The sequence below is a fragment of the Geotrypetes seraphini genome, chromosome 3, assembly GCF_902459505.1.
Source record: "Geotrypetes seraphini chromosome 3, aGeoSer1.1, whole genome shotgun sequence".
In the NCBI taxonomy this organism is placed as follows: Eukaryota; Metazoa; Chordata; class Amphibia; order Gymnophiona; family Dermophiidae; genus Geotrypetes; species Geotrypetes seraphini.
In genome coordinates this window covers 178,249,054-178,268,424 of record NC_047086.1, presented here as the reverse complement: position 1 = coordinate 178,268,424, position 19,371 = coordinate 178,249,054, and the positions used below count along the sequence as shown (strand labels likewise).

Here is a 19,371-nt window from a genome sequence, read left to right as displayed (position 1 = left end):
CTTCTTCAGGAAGCTCAAGCTCTGCTTCGTCTCCATGCCTTCGAACCAGTTCCCTTGGAACAGCAGAACAGGGGGTTTTACTCCCGTTACTTCCTTGTTCCGAAGAAGACGGGCGATCTGCGACCCATTCTGGATCTCAGGGCTCTCAACAAATTTCTAGTTAAAGAAAAGTTTCGAATGTTGTTCCTTGCATCCCTTTATCCCCTTCTCGAGCAGAACGACTGGTTATGCTTTCTAGATTTCAAGGAGGCCTACACTCATATTCCCATTCATCTGGCTTCCCGTCAATACCTCAGATTTCGGGTGGGGAATCTGCACTATCAATACAGAGTACTACTCTTCGGCCTGGCCTCGTCTCCCAGAGTGTTCACCAAGTGCCTGGTAGTGGTAGTAGCAGCTCTAAGGAATCATGGTTTTCAGGTATTTCCTTACCTCGACGACTGGCTCATCAAAGATTCCATATATCAAGGGGTTATTGTAGCGACCCAATGGACTACCTGGTTCCTACAAAGTTTGGGATTCAAAATCAACTTTCCCACATCTCATCTTCAGCCCTCTCAGAATCTACAATTCATTGGAGCTGTTCTGGACAATGTCCAATTCAGAGCATTCCTTCCACAACAACATCTGGAAGCTCTTCTTCAACTCTGTCACACAGTGTCTTTCCGCTCTTCCATCTCAGCAAGACACATTATGGTACTTCTGGGTCACATAGCCTCCACAGTACACGTGACTCCTTTTGCCAGACTTCACCTCAGAATTCATCAGTGGATACTGGCATCTCAATGGACGCAAGTTTGCGACCCTCCTTCTCGACACATTTCTGTCACTCCTTCCTTGAAGAAGTCTCTCCATTGGTGGATGCTCTCTTCCAATCTTTCCAGAGGCTTGCTTTTTCAAACGCCCCCTCATCAGAAGGTCCTCACGACAGACTCTTCGACCAACGCTTGGGGCGCTCATCTCGATGGTCTCAGTACTCAAGGCCTCTGGACTAGTACGGATCGTCAGTGTCATATCAATCAGTTGGAACTCAGAGTGATCCTCAAAGCTCTCCATGCTTTTCAACATCTACTTCACGACATAGTAGTCCTCGTTCGGACGGAAAACCAAGTCGCCATGTATTATGTCAACAAACAAGGAGGGACAGGATCTGCCTCCCTTTGTCAAGAAGCTCTGAAGGTTTGGGACTGGGCAATCCGCCACAACACCTTCTTCAAAGCTGTCTACATTCAAGGGTCAAAGAATTGCTTGGCGGACAACTTGAGTCGTCTACTACAACCTCACGAATGGACTCTCCATTCCTTGCCTCTTCGTCACATTTTTTCACAGTGGGGAACGCCACAGATAGACCTCTTTGCAGCTCCCCACAACTACAAACTGCCTCAGTTCTGCTCCAGGATATACTCTCCTCACCGCCTCGAGGCAGATGCTTTTCTTCTGGAATGGAAGAATCTTTTCCTCTACGCATTTCCTCCATTCCCTCTCATTCTCAAGACTCTGTTCAAATTGAAGAACGATCATGTCACCATGATTCTAATCACTCCTCGGTGGCCGAGACAACCATGGTACTCCCTTCTAATTCAACTCAGCAGCAGGGAGCCATACCTTCTACCAGTTTTTCCTTCTCTGCTTACACAGAGTCAAGGATCTCTGCTTCATCCCAACCTGCAGTCTCTACACCTGACAGCCTGGTACCTCTCAACATAACCCCTCTTCAGTTTTCTCAATCTGTAAGAGACATTTTAGAAGCTTCTAGAAAGCTTACAACTAGACAATTCTATCAACAAAAATGAACTAGATTTTCTACAAGGTGTTTTTCTCATCATAAGGAGCCTCAGCATTCCTCCTTATCTTCTGTTTTGGACTATCTTTTGCACTTATCCAATTCTGGCCTCAAGTCTATATCTATACGAGTCCATCTCAGTGCAATTGCGGCTTTTCATCAGCCTATTGAAGGGAAACCCCTCTATGCTCATCCAGTGGTTTCCAAATTCATGAAAGGAATTTTCAATGTTAAACCTCCTCTCAAACTGCCTCCTGTGGTTTGGATCTCAATGTTGTCCTTACTCAACTCATGAAGCCTCCATTTGAACCAATTGATAAGACTCATCTGAAGTATCTCACTTGGAAAGTTGTGTTTCTCATTGCCCTCACTTCTGTGCGACGAGTCATTGAGCTGCAAGCTTTAGTTACTGACCCACCATTAACTGTATTCTATCATGAGAAGATGGTTCTTCATACTCATCCGAAATTCCTACCTAAAGTGGTCTCAGAATTTCATCTCAACCAATCCATCGAACTTCCAGTGTTTTTTCCATAGCCTCATTCTCACCCTAGAGAATCAGCTCTTCATACTCTGGACTATAAACGTGCTTTTGCCTTCTACTTGGAACGCACCAAACTACATGGAAGTTCTCCTCAACTTTTTGTCTCCTTCGATCCTAATAAGTTGGTACATCCTATTTCTAAGCGTACTATCTCCAACTGGATGACGGCTTGTATCTCATTGTGCTATGCCCAGGCTGGATTACCCCTTCACAGTAAAGTCACAGCCCATAAAGTCAGAGCAATGGCAGCTTCAGTTGCTTTCCTACACCTATTGAGGAAATTTGTAGAGCTGCTACTTGGTCCTCGGTTCATACTTTCACTTCTCACTATTGTCTGGATACTTTCTCCAGACGGGATGGACAGTTTGGTCAAACAGTATTACAAAATTTATTCTCCTAAATTGCCAACACTCCTACCATCCCATTCTGGTTAGCTTGGAGGTCACCCATATGTGAGAATACCTGCCTGCTTGTCCTAGGATAAAGCACAGTTACTTACCATAACAGTTGTTATCCAGGGACAGCAGGCAGCTATTCTCACAACCCACCCACCTCCCCTGGTTGGCTTCTCTGCTAGCTATCTGAACTGAGGAGACACGTTCTGTGCTGGGCGGAAAGGCATGCGCGGTGCGGGTGACTCGAAACTTCGAGTTTCTTCAAGCAATTTCTGCTTGTGAGGCGTCCGCATCCGGGTTCTGTCGATGACGTCACCCTTATGTGAGAATAGCTGCCTGCTGTCCCTGGATAACACCTGTTACGGTAAGTAACTGTTCTTTCTACCCTTCCCTAGCTCAATAAGGGCATGTTTTATCATGAACTCCATTGAATTACATTCCATTAAACTCCATTGAATTACATATAGTACTGTTGTATCCTGCTGTCTACAGAGAACATCAGTTACTGGTAAGTAAATCTGGTGTACATAGATTTTCCTGCTGTTATAAAATAGGGAATCTGATTTTCTTTATATTCTCACTTTTTTTTTTTTTTTTTTGCGCTAAAAAATGCTATTGTATCATTTCAGAGAAGAAATCTGTATTAACAAAATAAACATTATTCAGAATTTGTTCATTATGAACACTTGTATACCAGTAGCCAAACTTATTTGGGCAATTTTTTTTATTAGCAAATCCACATAAGTTCATATGTGGGTTTATTTGGTTTTGTTTAGTGCCTTTGATAAAAACAGAGTTTTTTTTATTTTATTTTGGATTTAGCTCACTCCAAAATCAATTTTTTACTTTTGGGGAAGATAATCAACTATAATATTTCTACATTCAGAGTTGCATTAAATCTTAATAAGATGGAAGAAACAGAAATATTAATGCTGTTTTGTTATGTGGATCAATTTTTGAATATATCTTTTTATGTCAATTGTTTCATACATTTTTGATAGAATATTTTATATCAGTATCTAATTTTCTTTCGTATCCTTCATTATTTATCATACTCAAAACAATTCTATTTCCTGATGTTACAGGAAGGAGTTCATGTCTTGTGTTACCTTTTATTTCACTCAGAAAATGATGATAATTTAACCTGTTTTTGTTCTGTTTGTGAAGGGGCCTTTTTCATGCAAGATGGTTTGCCAACAAACCTTTGTAAAAGCCTTGCACCTCAATTTTCACAAAATGTTCAGTCTGACAATCTCTGTTCCATTGGTTTTAGGGGATGTTAAAGATCCCATGGAAGATTTTGATGATCTAAAACTAGACATTAGGAAAAGTGAAACATTCATATGATGCATATATAACATTTTGACAACATAGTTCATATGAAAACACAGTCCTATTTTCAAAAGAATACAGAACAGGTATGGGGAGAAGGTTTTGAAAATAGAGCCTCATTGAAAATGATCAGTTTGAGAATTGTGTTTTAGGTTGGATGGTATGCATGCAACTGGCAAATTTAACATGTCTCTTTGGTCACTGGCAAGTTTTGAAGAAAAGGATCTGTGAGTTCTTTTCATGGCTTCTAGTTTGTAGCTACTCAGAATACTTGTGATTACATTCACTTACAGTAGAGCAAAATTATAGTACTTCAACATGTCCATTTTTAACCTGATCTCAAAATAGAAAATTCTTTTCACAAAATTTTACTGCTGTTAGCTCAACAAAGCTAGGGAAGTAATTCTATAAATAACATGCTAACATTTGTGTGCTGATTACTTAATGATTAGAATACTGGCATACAAGCATGTAAGTGCTGAAAATCTGCTTAGAACACTATGGTGGTGTAAGTGCTTGTGTCTAAATTTAACTAGTATTCTATAAAGAAAAGTAGGTACCTACTTTCTTTACTAGAACAAGCACCCTCTAGGCACCTAAATATAAGTGTGGAACAACCTACATATTTTCTTGAACAGAATATGCTTAAAGCACATTAAATAGTAAACTCTTAAGATATTACCAGAAAGTCATTGAGAAGCCATAACACCAAAGTTTCATTTTATGAATTGACCAGCAGCACTCAAGTGTGTGTGTGTTTTGTATTTTTTTAATAAAAATAAGCTAATCACTGGGAAAATAAGTGTTGCATGTTTCAATAGGTTCAGCTATATAAAAGATATATCTAAAAAAAATTTGTTCTGCCCTTTAAAAATTCACCAATTAACCTGATATAACATTGTAGAATTTAACAAGAATTAAAATTAAAAATGTATTTTTTTGTTTAGAAACTACCTATTTCAGGTTGGAGGCATGATGTTCATATTCAAAATTCAAGCTTCTGCCAGTTCTCACTTTGGATCTGTGATGGTTTTTTGCTCAGTATGAAGTAGCAGCAGTATGATGGGGAGCATTTAGAGACATATTTTTACAGTATAAAGATGTGATTGTAAGGGAATGCAGAATATTGGAAAAAAATGAAGCCAGGCTATCTGACTCAAATATTTAGATTGCATTCAGGGCAAAGGATCATCACAAAATTCTACAGTGTTAAAAAGAAAAATCAGGCAAGTAATTTTTAAAGTGGAAAAAAATTCCTGCTGCCTCTTCATTTAAATTCAAAGTGGAACTGAAAATCTTGCAACCATTTTAGTTTTGATTTTTTTTTTTTTTACTGTTGAGACACATCTTACAGAAATTTTAAAAGAAATCTTTCAAGAGGTTCATATATGAGTAATAGATGCAAGGTGTAAGTTCAGTTCTTGCTGGATAATATTTATACAAGATGAAGTTTGTGAGATGCAGGATTTTATTTCTAAGAGTATTTGTTTTAGCTCTGGAAATCTATATAAATTAAAGGTATTTCACACTCTGTCATAATGAAATAAGGTTTTACAGTTTCATGGAATGTTTTGTATACATTTTTGTAACCTACTTCCTACATTAAATTTTACCAACGTAATCCTATGCAAAACAGCATATCAAGAAATAATCATGCCTATGTTCTAGTTAATTGTATTTGTACTGGAGAGAAACTAGATTCTTTGCTAGTTAAGAAATTTTATTAAATCAACTAGGAATTAGGCAAGGATAATAAAGTACATGAACTTTCAAAACGACATGGGTCCTCTCTTAGGTGTGATGGTTATGTCTGAAGAAATTTGCAGGGTTTTAAGAGTTCATGTACAGTATTTGGATCATTTATTGATGCAATAAAAGGTGTCACAACAGATAAAGAAGCCAGGAAATGTGTATACAAAATTTTCTTAAGAGTATATACAGCTCTCACAAGTGAATGACATCTTCTTACTGAGCAGGAGTGGAAAGAATGTAAATGAAGTTCTAAGAGCTTTCTAGAGTGTTGCACTGTACATATCCAGAATTTCCATCATTGTGTGGAGAGCTACAGCATTCTCCATTTTGTAAAGAGTTGAAAACAGTTTTTCACATTATATGGCCTCAGTTTTGCATTCACTTAGAGAAATTGTATCATCAAGTTGTTTTGTTCTGGTGGGTTGTGTTGGATGGTTGTTGGGGGTTTTATTTGTTTGGTTTTTATTTCACATTGTATTTCTTCCACTGTCCCCAGAAACGTAGGACTCCCAGTGGTTTCAAGAATCCCCAGCAGTGTGTGTCAGAATGATGTTGGTCACTGACACTTATGAATTTACTCTGGCGTCTTTGACCCAAACACCTTTTTCTTCGTAGACATCTGAGATGAGACATAGAGGTTTTTGTGACCATGAAGAGCAAAAAAGAAAAACTAGCTGGCTAATCTAATTCCTGATAAGTGCATCTGTAGCTTTAATCTCCAAGGGTCTGAAAGCTGTATAAAATGCTGGGGATGCAGCAGCTTTGAGGAAACATTTGTCCCCATTGATGTCAAGTATGATTTTTTTCCCATCCTTCAGTACCATAATACAGTAAATGTAATGTTACTCAGTAGTTAGCTTAGCAGAGTTTAAAAAAAGATTTAGATAGTTTCCTAAAGGAAGTCCATAAGCCATTATTAAGATGGACTTGGGAAAATCCACTGCTTATTTGTAGGATAAGCAGTATATAATCTGTTCTACTCTTTTGGGTTTTTGTCAGATATTTGTGCCTTGGATAGGCCACTGTTGGAAACAGGATCCTAGAATTAATGGATTGTTGGTATTCCCAGTATGGCAACTCCTGTTCTTATGTACTTTTTATTAGGTATCATATTAATGATGCATCAGAGTGTTCTGTCATTCTGGATATAGCAACACCATTCATAGTCTTTTCAGCATTTTATTCTCCTGGCTTCTTGTTTTGTGCATGTTTTCTCTTTTTGAATTACCATGCTAGTTCAGCCTTGCTGTTTCTTGATTTTGCTACCATTGTCTTTTCTCTACTCATCTGATATGGCTCATTGGTTTTTTTTTAATATAAATTATTTAGCCCTGTATTTGGCAGTAAATTGTAAGAAGTAGTTCTGGAATTGCCATTGAGTTTAGATTTAGCTCTCTTCCAGATAGAATTACTAATGCATGCTACTGCATTAGCAACACTAACACTGTTAACTCGCATTATTAGTAAGTAGGTTCCATTGAATAAAATGGGACATGCAGTTAAATAACCTGTATTAACAGCATTACATATGTTAATCTGATAATACACTGTAGTAACTAGTTGAATAGTATAAAGAGTATATAAAGTAGTAGATTATATTTAACCATTATGTTTTGGTCTAAGATATTTTGACTGTTATAAGTAAATCCTTGTTGTATGGGATCTACATTGTAAAATAAGGAGGCAATCCAAACCTTAACCACATTATAATCTCTTATATTGAGCTGTATTATGTGAGGTCTACAGTGTACTTAGCCTTGCATCTTGTGATCTGTGCTGTCATGAGAATCCCTTCATAGACATGACTCTGACTTTTTCTGGATATTTTCATACCTTAACAGTGTAGTGAGAAGCAGATAACAGTCAAAGATGATAAAATAATAGAGAGCCCAGTTTGCATAGTCCATCTAGGTCAGGGATCTCGAAGTCCCTCCTTGAGGGCCGCAATCCAGTCGGGTTTTCAGGATTTCCCCAATGAATATGCATTGAAAGCAGTACATGCACATAGATCTCATGCATATTCATTGGGGAAATCCTGAAAACCCGACTGGATTGCGGCCCTCGAGGAGGGACTTTGAGACCCCTGATCTAGGTAGACAAGTTTGGATTTTGAGAGGTTTTAGAGTATTTTACAAAAGGCTCAGTGAACATGATGAAACCTTTTGTAAAATATCAGTAATGGCACAGGAAAATATATGTGCAGTTTGGAGCACATCTACAAGGAATGACCATTTTACAATGAAATCTGTTGAAAACAGAAATGCAGCAACATGGGGTTTTGAATATATGTAAGTGCTGATTTTTTTTAAATTTTTTATTTAATCTATTCTTATATGCCATATTTTACAAAACAGGATGTCCAAGGCGATTCACTTAAGGAGCAATGTTGCAAAAGTCTTAAGATGTTGAATTTTGAAATGGTTTTCAAAGCCAGAATTACACAATTTGTTTACCCATTACTACTACTTCAAATCTAAAGGCCATATGCATATTGAAATGGCAAATGTTCTTGGAGGAGCTATAAATGCTGATGTGTAGATTTTATGAGCTGGTTATGTATTTTCTTTGCAAAATAGAAATGACTTTATGCCCGCCCAGAACATGCCTTTTTGAAACTTCTGCATTCTATGGGCATAAATGTGTAAGTTGCTTTTCTAAAAAAATTTTAAAGGTGGTATGCCATTTATATGTGTAAACCTGTATATATGTAACTGCCACTCAAACCTTCTAAAATGACTACCTAGCTCTTGTGATTTTATGTTTATTAGAAACTTGATTTACCACTCACCATAGCCTGTAAACCATGGCGGTTTACAAAACTAAAATCCACAGATAAGGAAATGAACTCCATAAAATTATAGAAAATACCTAACCTATCAGATAAAGAGAACATAATCACTCAAGATTCATCCAAACATGCTTTCCCTACAATACAGTTATTAGAAATTGATAAAAATAACAGTATTACAAATGCTGTTTGGTACAGGCGTATGGAAAATTTTTTTTCCTTTAACACATATAATCTCATAATTTTTTCTGTACCTCAATCTGGTGTTTGTATCTCAAGAAGGTGCGTTGATCTTTATTCTTGGTGTCTTCTGAAAGAAAATATTCAGAATTTTCAAGTGACAAGCATGATAATATGATCAGGAGGTACTCATCCAGATGTCTCACTTGGGTTTTTTATGTCCCATCTCCAGAAGTTATGGATCAGTAACAGAGTGTGGAATACCTTTGACAAAAGAATGCATCTAGCTAAACCTGTTAATGTTGCAAACAAGACATTTGTTATGTCCCAAATGAACTAAATTTTACAATTTTCTTGGCATACTTGCTAGTTTTGGCTTTCAGACAATTTCTTTGATGAAAGAAGAGTAATCATGAACAATTTTAGTAGATGGTGGTTGCAAGATATTTCTGTTTTAAGGCATGATTAACATGATTTCATGGGACATAAAAATGTATTGAATGAGAACACACAAGCTGGAAGTCCTGAGAAGAGATGGATGAGATGGACATTACTATAACTAAAATAAATTGATAGTATATCAAACTAATATTCCATCACTGGAGGTGTTTTGTGTGTGCCTGCTTAACATTTAAGATCTTGCATGGCATCCTTCCGCCTTTAATTCCCTTGTCTTGGAATTCTGTAAGATCTGACGTTACCAAATCTATTCAAAAATTTAAATTGTCCTTTCCTACGTTGAAAGGCGTTGCCTACATTGACAAATTAGGGAAGTCTCTACTTTTCAAAATTACTGAGATGTGGAATAATTTTCGTATTCAACTGTGCAATCTAGGCTCTTTCCAACCATTTCGAAAACATCTGAAAAATTGGCTATTTTTCAAAGTTGTAAATTCCTCTCCTCTCCATACTATTCCAAATCCATATTGTATCTGTTCTCCTTTCTAATGTCTTGTAAACCATGCCGAGCTCTACTGTTAATAGAGAAGATGCGGTATATAAGACTAAGGTTTAGTTTAGTTTTTACCCCTTTTTTTTATTCCCAGAATATGGGTGGAATTTTACTGTCTTGGTGCTATCAAGAATTCAGTGTTGTAATTTAGGAGCCCTTATAACATTTATCGCTTTCCTAGTGATTAGGCTTTGGCTCTGTTTTGAAAACCTTTCCCCTACAGATGTAGAATGGGAGAAACTCTTTGGAAAATAGGGCACTCAATGTCCATGGCACCTTCATGTAAGTAATACATTTGTTTATGGTATCCATTAACGTTTAATCAAAAACTATCTCCACAAGTTTGAATAAATAAATAAATACAAATATAAAATGTCCTAATAAAGTGCAAGAGTGCTTTTCAGTTACTGTAAAAATGCCTTAAAGTGCTCAGTCACCAACCAAAAAGTGCAGAAGTACCATCAAATGTACCAATGTATCAATGCTTCATTTTTGTTCCCCCCTTCGAGGTTACAGCAAGTCCTTTGGCTGCATAATGCCCCCTTCCTGACAACGCTGTTGCGAAACTCGAGTCGAAGGGAGGCCAGCTGCTAACAGAACACGGGGGTTATTTAGAGCGTTCATATCTCACTGCACTGAATGAATTGATTTCAACATTGATCTGCCTCCAATCTAGAGTTTTTACTGCCTGAATCAGATTGAAAGGTCACTTGGACACACAAAGTCAGAGGCGTGAAGAAAGTACAAGAGGTTTATTACAGCATGCTGGACTCTAGTGCAGTTAACAGCCTGCCTACTAGAGTGTTAGAATCAGGAAATGCATGGACTTTTATGCCCTTTTCACTAAACATATGCAAACTAATACATGCAAAAACTACAATTTTCATTTGTTACTTCTATAACTTTTCTACAATTATTATTGGTCCTAAGCCAGCACTTATGATAGGTTCAGCGCTACAACTTATAGTCCTATAGGAAACTAGCTCATTTCTCTGCTTATCTAAATCTTACAGTTCTAAATGTTACATGTACAGGAGGGTAGGGTACATCATGGCTCAAACTCTTTATCTATTTAGCTTACAATGTGGTAAAGTAGGGACATACATTTTAGGCAGATGAGATCAGTAGATTGTACACTGTTTTCAGCTATGTAGGCCAGAGCAATATTTTAAACAACAGTTAACCATTTCATGACCCTACAAGATAAGTAAAGATAGTAAATTTGTTTAATGGCATATTATAGTATACATATTGTTTTTTGGATGGCAGCAAGAGGGACTTTATAGTGCAATGATGATCCCTCATTACAACCAGCATTGGTACATTTGATGGTACTTCTGCACTTTTTGGTTGGTGACTGAGCACCTTATGGCATTTTTACAGTACCTGAAAAGTACTTTTGCATTTTATTAGGACATTTTATATTTGTATTTATTTATTTATTCAAACTTGTGGAGATAAGTTTTTGATTATTTATGGTTCAACACAAGTTATTATAGTAGTTGTTCCTTGATTTTTTTTTAGTATCCATTAATGTTTGACATGTCTGAGCTTTCTTCTCAACCTGATGAAGATAACACAGCCATTTGAATCTGTCTGTTACACTGAATGTATATAACTAAAGCAAACTGAAAATATTAGGAATCCCTTTAACTTTTTCAGAACACCCACATATGGAAGATTGGCACGCTTTGGAAGAGTGTGGGTAACTATAGGCAGACACTCTGCCTGACCTGTATCTTAAGTATTCCTTTAGTCATGAAAGAGAGTTGTAATTTTTTAAATTGTTAATAAAGCTGTAATCATAGAAGATTACGGGACATTTTTTCTTCATTTTTTGATGAATGGCTCTTTCCTTTGCAGCCAAACAGGTAAAAAGTTAATGGCGAAGTGTCGAATGCTTATCCAGGAAAATCAAGAGCTTGGGAGGCAGTTGTCCCAGGGACGCATTGCACAGCTTGAGGCAGAGTTGGCTTTACAGAAGAAATATAGTGAGGAACTAAAAAGCAGTCAGGATGGTAAGGTTTTATTGCTATACTTATATGTTTGAATTGACTTTTTCATCATTATGTTTTATTGGCCAGTCATATAGATACTGCCAGTTAGGAAATATAGAAAAATAGTACATTTCTGTATAATAGCTCTGCTGTTACCCATAAAGGCACAATATCCTTTTACAATAAAGATTCACAGGGAAAAGATGATATAAACATTAGCTTAGAAAAATGTTGCATTTTAAGATGCCAGTAAAGATTATTTTTTTAAGAAAACATAAGCTAATCTCTTGGATGGGAGGTGGAAATCTTACAACTTGGCATCTGGTAGGAGCCAGTCCTACAAAGGAATTTTAAGTGCCTAATTTGTTTGAATAAATCTATTGTAACAGCGAAAATCCATGCATATAAGTTAAGCATGAGCACTTAATGCCAGCCTTGGAGCTTGTGTAATTGTGTACACCTAAGTTCCAGTGATAATGCAAAAATCTTCAGTATTCTCTTAATACCCTCACAGCTCAGACTCCGCTTATGTGTATGAGTGCTTGTAAAATACACACTATTCAAGATATGCCTGTATTTAGAGAATAAGTAATGTGTGCAGTCAGGGCTGAGGAGTCGGAGTCGGAGGAAATTTCGGGTACCTGGAGTTGGAGTCGGAGTCGGAACATTTATCTACCGACTCCATTTTTGAACTTGGCATACCAATCACGAGCGATTCTTTCAGCTATAGCACCCACTATATACACAGCACAAATGTTGCGAGCAGTTTCTGCGGTCTTAGAACCTTGATTAAAAGCAAAAAGAAGGTGGTGTCGAAAATGCTCATTTCTCTGAACTTGACATTCCATTTTAACGATCTGAAAATTAACCAGTGCTGTGGAGTCGGAGTCGAGGAGTCAGAGTCGGAGGAAATTTCGGGTACTGGAGTCGGAGTCGGAGTCTGAAGTACAAAAAACTGAGGAGTCGGAACATATATCTACCGACTCCACAGCCTTGTGTGCAGTAGAGAGCTGCACGGGGACAATGGGAATCCTGTGGGACCCGCGGGTTCCCTCTTCGGGTCGTAGGGATCCCGTGGGGATGCCCCCTTGGGTCATGGGGATCCCGTGGGGACCCCCCTCGTCTTGGGGATCCCGCGGGGTTCGATGCAACTCGAGCCGCGAGGCTCGTCTTCTTTTTCTACCTGCCCTGATGTCTTCTATTTCCTGCCTGCCCTGCAGCACGTAGCCGACCGGAAGTCTTCCCCGATGTCAGCACTGATGTCGGAGGGAGGGCTTTGTGTTAGTTACGTGCCAGCATGTAGGGCAGTGAGCCTTGCACGTGACTGATGCAAAGCCTTCCATCCGACATCAGCGCTGACCACGGGGGAAGACTGCCGGTCGGCTACGTGCTGCAGGGCAGGCAGGAAAAGAAGACGAGCCTTGCGGCTCGAGCTACCTTAGAAAAAGTTGCTGAAAGGAAATTTGCTGGAAAATGAGGGCTGGACACGAATGTGGGAGGCAAAAGCGGGACAGAAGAGGGTCAAACATAGGAGGCAAACGCGGGACACAAAAGGGGGAGGGAGTGCATTTTTGGACACGACATGAACTTGGGAGAGAGGAAGGGAGGGAAAGAGATGCTGAGGTAGGGGAGGGAGTGCGTTTTTGGACACAAGACATGAACTTGGGAGAGAGGATGGAGGAAGGGAGGGAAAGATGCTGAGGTGGGGGAGGGAGTGTTTTTGGACACAAGGCATGAACTTGGGAGAGAAAGATGGAGGAAGGGAGGGAAAGAGATGCTGAGGTGGGGGAGGGAGTGCATTTTTGGACACAAGGCATGAACTTGGGAGAGAGGATGGAGGAAGGGAGGGAAAGAGATGCTGAGGTGGGGGAGGGAATGCATTTTTGGACACAGAAGGCATGAATTTAGGAGAGAGGAAGGGAGGGAATGAGATTGTTGTGTACTCGGGGAATGGAAGAAAGGAGAATTTTTGGTCATAGGGAGGGAGTGAGGTACATAAGAGAGGGAAGAGAAAGATGAGAGGGAGAAATATTGTGGTGGAAAGGGAACAGTGGGACAGATTGAAATGGATGCAAGAGAGAGGAATGTTGGACATAGTAGTGAAGGGAATGGAGGGAGAGATGTGGCATGGTGCTGGAGAGGTGTGATAGAAGGAGAAATGTTGGGCATGGGGATGGTGGCAGGGGCGATAGATGAGAAAGGGATAAATGCTGGACCATGGTAAGAGGAACCAATGGACAGCAACAGAAGAATTTACAGAAGATGGGAAAGTGGAAAAAAGAAACTGGGTCCAACTTGATGGAAAAATAAATTTCCAGACAACAAAGATAAAAAACGAAATTTATTGACTAAAATATGGGGAAATGTATATAGCAGATGTCTTTGTATTGTGTTCAAAAGAAAAGGAAATCCATTTCTGGTTTTATTTCTACAGTGTTGAAGTACTTGCTGACCCTTGCTGTGACTGGTGGGGATCCCCAAGCACTGCCAGCAGAGGACCTCCTCTAGAGACAGCCAGAACTCCCCTCCACCAAGCGCGCAGTTGCTGGCAGCATCCATGAGCCACTGAAGTGCCAGCATCTGTGACTCAAGGACGCTACTGCTGCCTGCCAAACCTGGCAAAAGGGACCCCCAGCCAACTGCAAAGGAAGTCCTCAGCTGACAGCTTGGAGGTTCTCATCAGCTGAGTATTTATCTATAATAATAAAACGCTAAGTGCGCATGTGCACTCTCACTGCGTGTTCCCTGAGATCTGATCTGTCGGGATGTGCCGGCAAGAGTGCGCATGCGTGCTGACTACGTATCCGAATGTGCGCTAGAGATGCAACAGGCGCGTTCGGCGGCGGGACATTTAGAGGCAGCCACAGAGGGGGAAAATAAAAGTGTGCCAGGCCGCCGCAGCACCTATCACTGCCTAGGCCTCCCGGCTACTCACACGCACCCTCCGAAGGGCTGGGGCACAAAGAGCGCCTCCTGCCCCCCCTCCCCGGGACGAACCGAGAAAGAGAGCCGGCCCGAACTCCGCGACAGACCCGAAGAGCCCAGCAACTTTCCGCCCCTGCTCTTGCACTGATCCCGCCGCCCAGGACCCGAGTCCTTTGCCGCCCCCCTTCCCGCGATCCCGACTACGAACCTGGCGATTCCAGCAGCGTGTGCAGCAGTCTTCACACGCTGCTTAGGGTCCTTCTACTGCCCTGATTTACTCTGGCACGTCCCTGATAACATTGGAGACGCGGCAGAGCAAATCAGGGCAATAGAAGGGCCCGAAGCAGCGTGTGAAGACTGCTGCACACGCTGCTGGAATTGCCAGGTTCGTAGTCGGGACCGTGGGAAGGAAAAGGGGGGGGGCGGTAAGGGACTAAGGGAGCCGGACAGAGGGGTAGAGGAAACGCTACTGCTGCTGCACAGGGAAATTGTGTGGGGGGAGGGAAATGGAGGGGGAGGGAATGCTGCTTTGGCTGCTGCACAGGGAAGTGGTGGGAGAGAAATGCTGCTGCATAGGAGGCAGGGAGAGAGACAGATAGATAGAAAGACAGACAGACAGACAGTGGGAGGAAGGGAGACAGAAAAAAAAAAAGAAAGACACGGGGGCAGGGAGATAACACAGAAAGACAGACAGACAAAAGGGGCCAGGGACAGAGGCAGATAGAAAGAAAGACAGCGGGAGGGAGAGAGAGAGACAGAATTAAAGACAGATAGACGTATATTCTAGCACCCGTTAATGTAACGGGCTAAAATACTAGTATTTTATATTTACATTAGAGGCTCTTGTAGAAACCCATTTACAAAGTATGTATTCTTCCCAATTAATATTTCCAAATTAATAAAGAATCTTTGCTTATTTGTAAATGGGTCTCTACCAGATCCTTTAATTCAGTAGCATAATTAAATGAAATAACTATTTCTGAAATTTATAGGGACGGGTGGGGACGGAGAGGATTCCTCGTGGGGACGGAGGAGATTCCTCACGGGGACGGATGGGGACAGAAGGATTTCTTGCGGGGACGGGTGGGATTTATGTCCCCGCGCAACTCTCTAATGTGCAGCAATCCTTTGTACTGTTATACTATCACTCTCTTTGCCACAAAATTGCCAATGATCAGGATGGTGTGGAGCTAAAATAGATGGGGGGGCTTTTTTCTTGATACAGCGTTCGGGCGAAACAGGAATGATAGGTCCCTTCCTGATAATTACTGACAAAGTGAAAACTCAGAAAAAGAAAAAAAAGATAAGCTGAAAGACTAATTATTTATTTACTGAAGCACTAATGCACTAAAGCACTTTATATAAAACACAACGATCTGATGAGGAGGCTAGTGCCACATAGTATTTGGCCACTCAGATCAATTGGCTAATACTGGCACTTCTGAAGACCAATGAATAAGTAAAAAGCTATAAGTAAACATGCTGTGAAGTAATGTTTTTGGAGACCACGAATGTATTTAGAGAATAGCATGTAGGTAGACATTTGGCATTTATGTGTGAATATGCAATTATTTCAATTATTTACTTGTGTAATTGGTGTAATATTATGTTATATCTTGCGTTTGTTAACCAATATGTACTTTTTATAGGATTATCATCCATATATTGAAACATGTGCTGGTTTTTTAAAATATAAAGACAAACAAAAAAAAAATATTGCACTCTAAAGAAGCAACAATGGAACCAAAGAGAACTGTGTGATAAGGATCTTGATTGGTCATTGAGTTGATCGCATAACATTGTGTTTTGCTGACAGGCTGCATCAGGAATATTAGATATTTAGAAAAAATAATTGTTCTCATTTGGATTCTAGGATTTTGATTAACCAAAATCGAAAATCCTTCCTCAGATGACATAACTTGTACCACAACAGTAGCTATTGTCAGCTAAATTATTTGATCTGTATATCTTATACCCTGACACAGCCTATTGGTGAAACATATTGGATGTTGTATGCTCTTTGGTTCCTTTGTTACTGCTTTAGTAGGCTCTCTTTTTTTGTGTCTCATGTGGTGCACCTGTCTAATTTTTTTGTCATAAGAACCATATAGCAATGCAGCAGATATTTACAGTAATACTACCATTTTCTCCAAGGACAAGCAAGCATAATATTCTCACACTAGTCTTTAAGCCCGTTACATTAACGGGTGCTAGAATAGATGTATCTGTCTGTGTTTCTTTATCTCTCTCTCCTTGGCCGCTGTCTGTGTCCTTCCGTCTCCCCCCCCACCCAGCAAAGCTGTCTGCCCCCAGCACACACCTCTCCCCAAAACAGCTCCCTTTCCCTCTCCCTAACTTCGCAGGCCGCTCCCCAACCCGGAAGCACGCTCCCCCCCGATGCTATCCCGTGCATCAGAGGGAACGTGCCACCGAGGCCGGAAAGTGGCCGCGAGGCCCGCCAAAGCCGGCCACGATTGCAGGCTGCCCCGTAGAGGAGTTTCAGCAGCAGCGGTGAGCGAGGGCGGGAGGTACATTCCAGCTTGCTTCAGGTTGGTGAGGTGAGGGCGGGAGGTGTGTAAAGCTTGCTTCGGGTTGGTGAGGGCGGGAGGAGGGGAGTGGCCAGAGTGATCATTGGCCGGGTTCTAAAATGGAACACGGCCACGGATCACATACCACGGCGGCAGTAATCACGCTTTTTTAAAAGCGCATGCGCCGCTAACCTTTTATTATATAGGATGTGGGTGATGTCATCCACAGAACCTAGTATGGACATTGTCAAGTGCACTGTCGCTTTAGACAGTGCCCATATTGCTTGCATGCCGGTTCCTTCCCATCTAATGGCTCACGGGACCATCAGTTCTTAGTTTTCTACAGAGCCAAGAACATGTGTCTTCAGTTTCTCCTCACATGTCAAACATAGAAATTGTTCTTTGTGCCTTTCTGATTTTGTTTTTTGTGATTTTCTTCATAATTCTTAATTTTTTCCATTTGTTTTCGCTTTTCCCTTGAGTTTGCTTCAGTCAATATGTCAGTTTTTTTTATCTTTGGACCATTTGATGACCTTTTTTGCCCCAGGGAGCGTCAACAATTTTCAGCATACTTTTCCACTCGAGTTTCCCAGGCCATTGTGTTGGATGTTTCAACTTCATTGTCAAAGAGGGTGCCACGTGGCTTCAAGAAATGTACTCAATGTAATCGGACCATTTCAGGCGCTGACTCCCATAACTGATGTTCTCAATGTGTAGATCCTGACTATTGGGACATTTGTTGTCACCTCTGTCTGCATATGCAAAAGAGGACACTTTATTTGATTTTCTAGCTCCATCCTCACAAAAGAGCCCAGAACGAGTTACAAGTTTTAGTGACAAGATAGTTGTCACTAAAAATAAGGCATATGTTTGATTTTCATACTATATATACAGAAATTATCTTATTACTGTATGAAGAATGTGCCCACACTTTTAGAATTGCCTTATCTTCATTAAAGCCCTTACTCCTGCTATCTTATTGCTAACTCAAAATATGTGTTGGACTTATTTCAGCAACAAAATGATTGATAATGCACTTTAAATGATAGGGCACAGACTTCTTACAGTAGTGGGACAATTTCTATTCGCAGTATGAAATCTAACAGGTGAGTTGAGACTAGTTACAGCAACAGTAGGAGAGTTTTAACAGTTCTTTATAAATCTTCAGGGGATCCTGAGATAGCTTATAAGAGATGTAGTCAAGTTGGTTTAGGGTTAGGAGTTATTTTTATGGGCAGTAATTAAGTGAAAAAGTGGGTTTTTACTGCTTTCCTGAAGTTTAATAATCCTGCCAGTGATCTGATAGTTTTGGGGATTTTGTTCCATAATATGGGTAACAAGTAGGAATAAGCATGTTTGCGGGCATTTTCTAGTAGAAGGGTTCCGTCTGATGGAGTAGTCTTCTCTTGCCTCGTGATTGTAGAGGTTGGGTTGAGATATAGGTTGATAGTTTTCCTGCCATATGGGGTGGGACCATTTTGTTAAAGAATTTGAAGGCTAGTGTCAGAGCTTTAAAGATAGCGTTTTCAGATGGGCAGCCAGTATACAGCAGCCAGGGCTGGAGTGATGAGGTTGTAAATATTTAAGTTCTTCAGCAGGTAAACTGCTGCATTTTGCACACGTTGTAATTGTTGTAGGTTCTTTGTAGATGGTCCCACTAATAGTGAATTGCAATAGTCCATGCGGGATAGGACAAACACATAGAGCAGTTAAATAAATTTGTCTTCAGAGAAGTATGTACAAATCTTTCATAGTTGGCGCAGATAGTAGAAGGAGGTTGATACCACCTGGGAGACATGACTTGTAAGTGACAGGTCAACATCAAGTAATTCCAAGGCTGCAAACTTGATTCTTAGCTATGAGGGTTGTATTATCCCAGGAGAAAGAAGGACGTGGGTGGGTGCAGTATTTCTTGCGGATCCAGAGTAGTTCAGTTTTTGATACATTTAGTTGTAGTTTTTGATTTCGGATAGGCAGCATTGTAATCTTTTGATTTGAGTGTCCCGGTTCATTCCCAGCAGAAGGTAGAGTTGGATATCATCTGCAAAGGAGTGAATGATAACCAGTGCTAGTCTAATGTACAGGTTAAAGAGCAGTGTTGATAGTAAGGTGCCTTGCGGTATGCCATATTTGAATGGTTTGGGTTTGGACATGTCGGAACCTAGTAATACACTCTGTGATCTATTGTCTAAAAA

At 40.2% G+C, this 19,371-nt stretch overlaps 1 protein-coding gene across 5 annotated transcripts in view; it reads left to right on the top strand.

Moving 5' to 3' along the window:
- Positions 1-19,371, top strand: part of WTAP (WT1 associated protein) — a 252,683-nt gene that overhangs the window by 212,104 nt on the left and 21,208 nt on the right. For 4 of the 5 annotated variants that reach the window (XM_033939910.1, XM_033939912.1, XM_033939908.1 and 1 more), the window contains one exon: positions 11,590-11,744. In XM_033939910.1, the coding sequence (XP_033795801.1) occupies positions 11,590-11,744 (155 nt within the window). Of the gene's footprint in view, positions 1-11,589; positions 11,745-19,371 lie in introns of those variants that run through there. The other variant, XR_004538971.1, reaches the window with a different exon arrangement.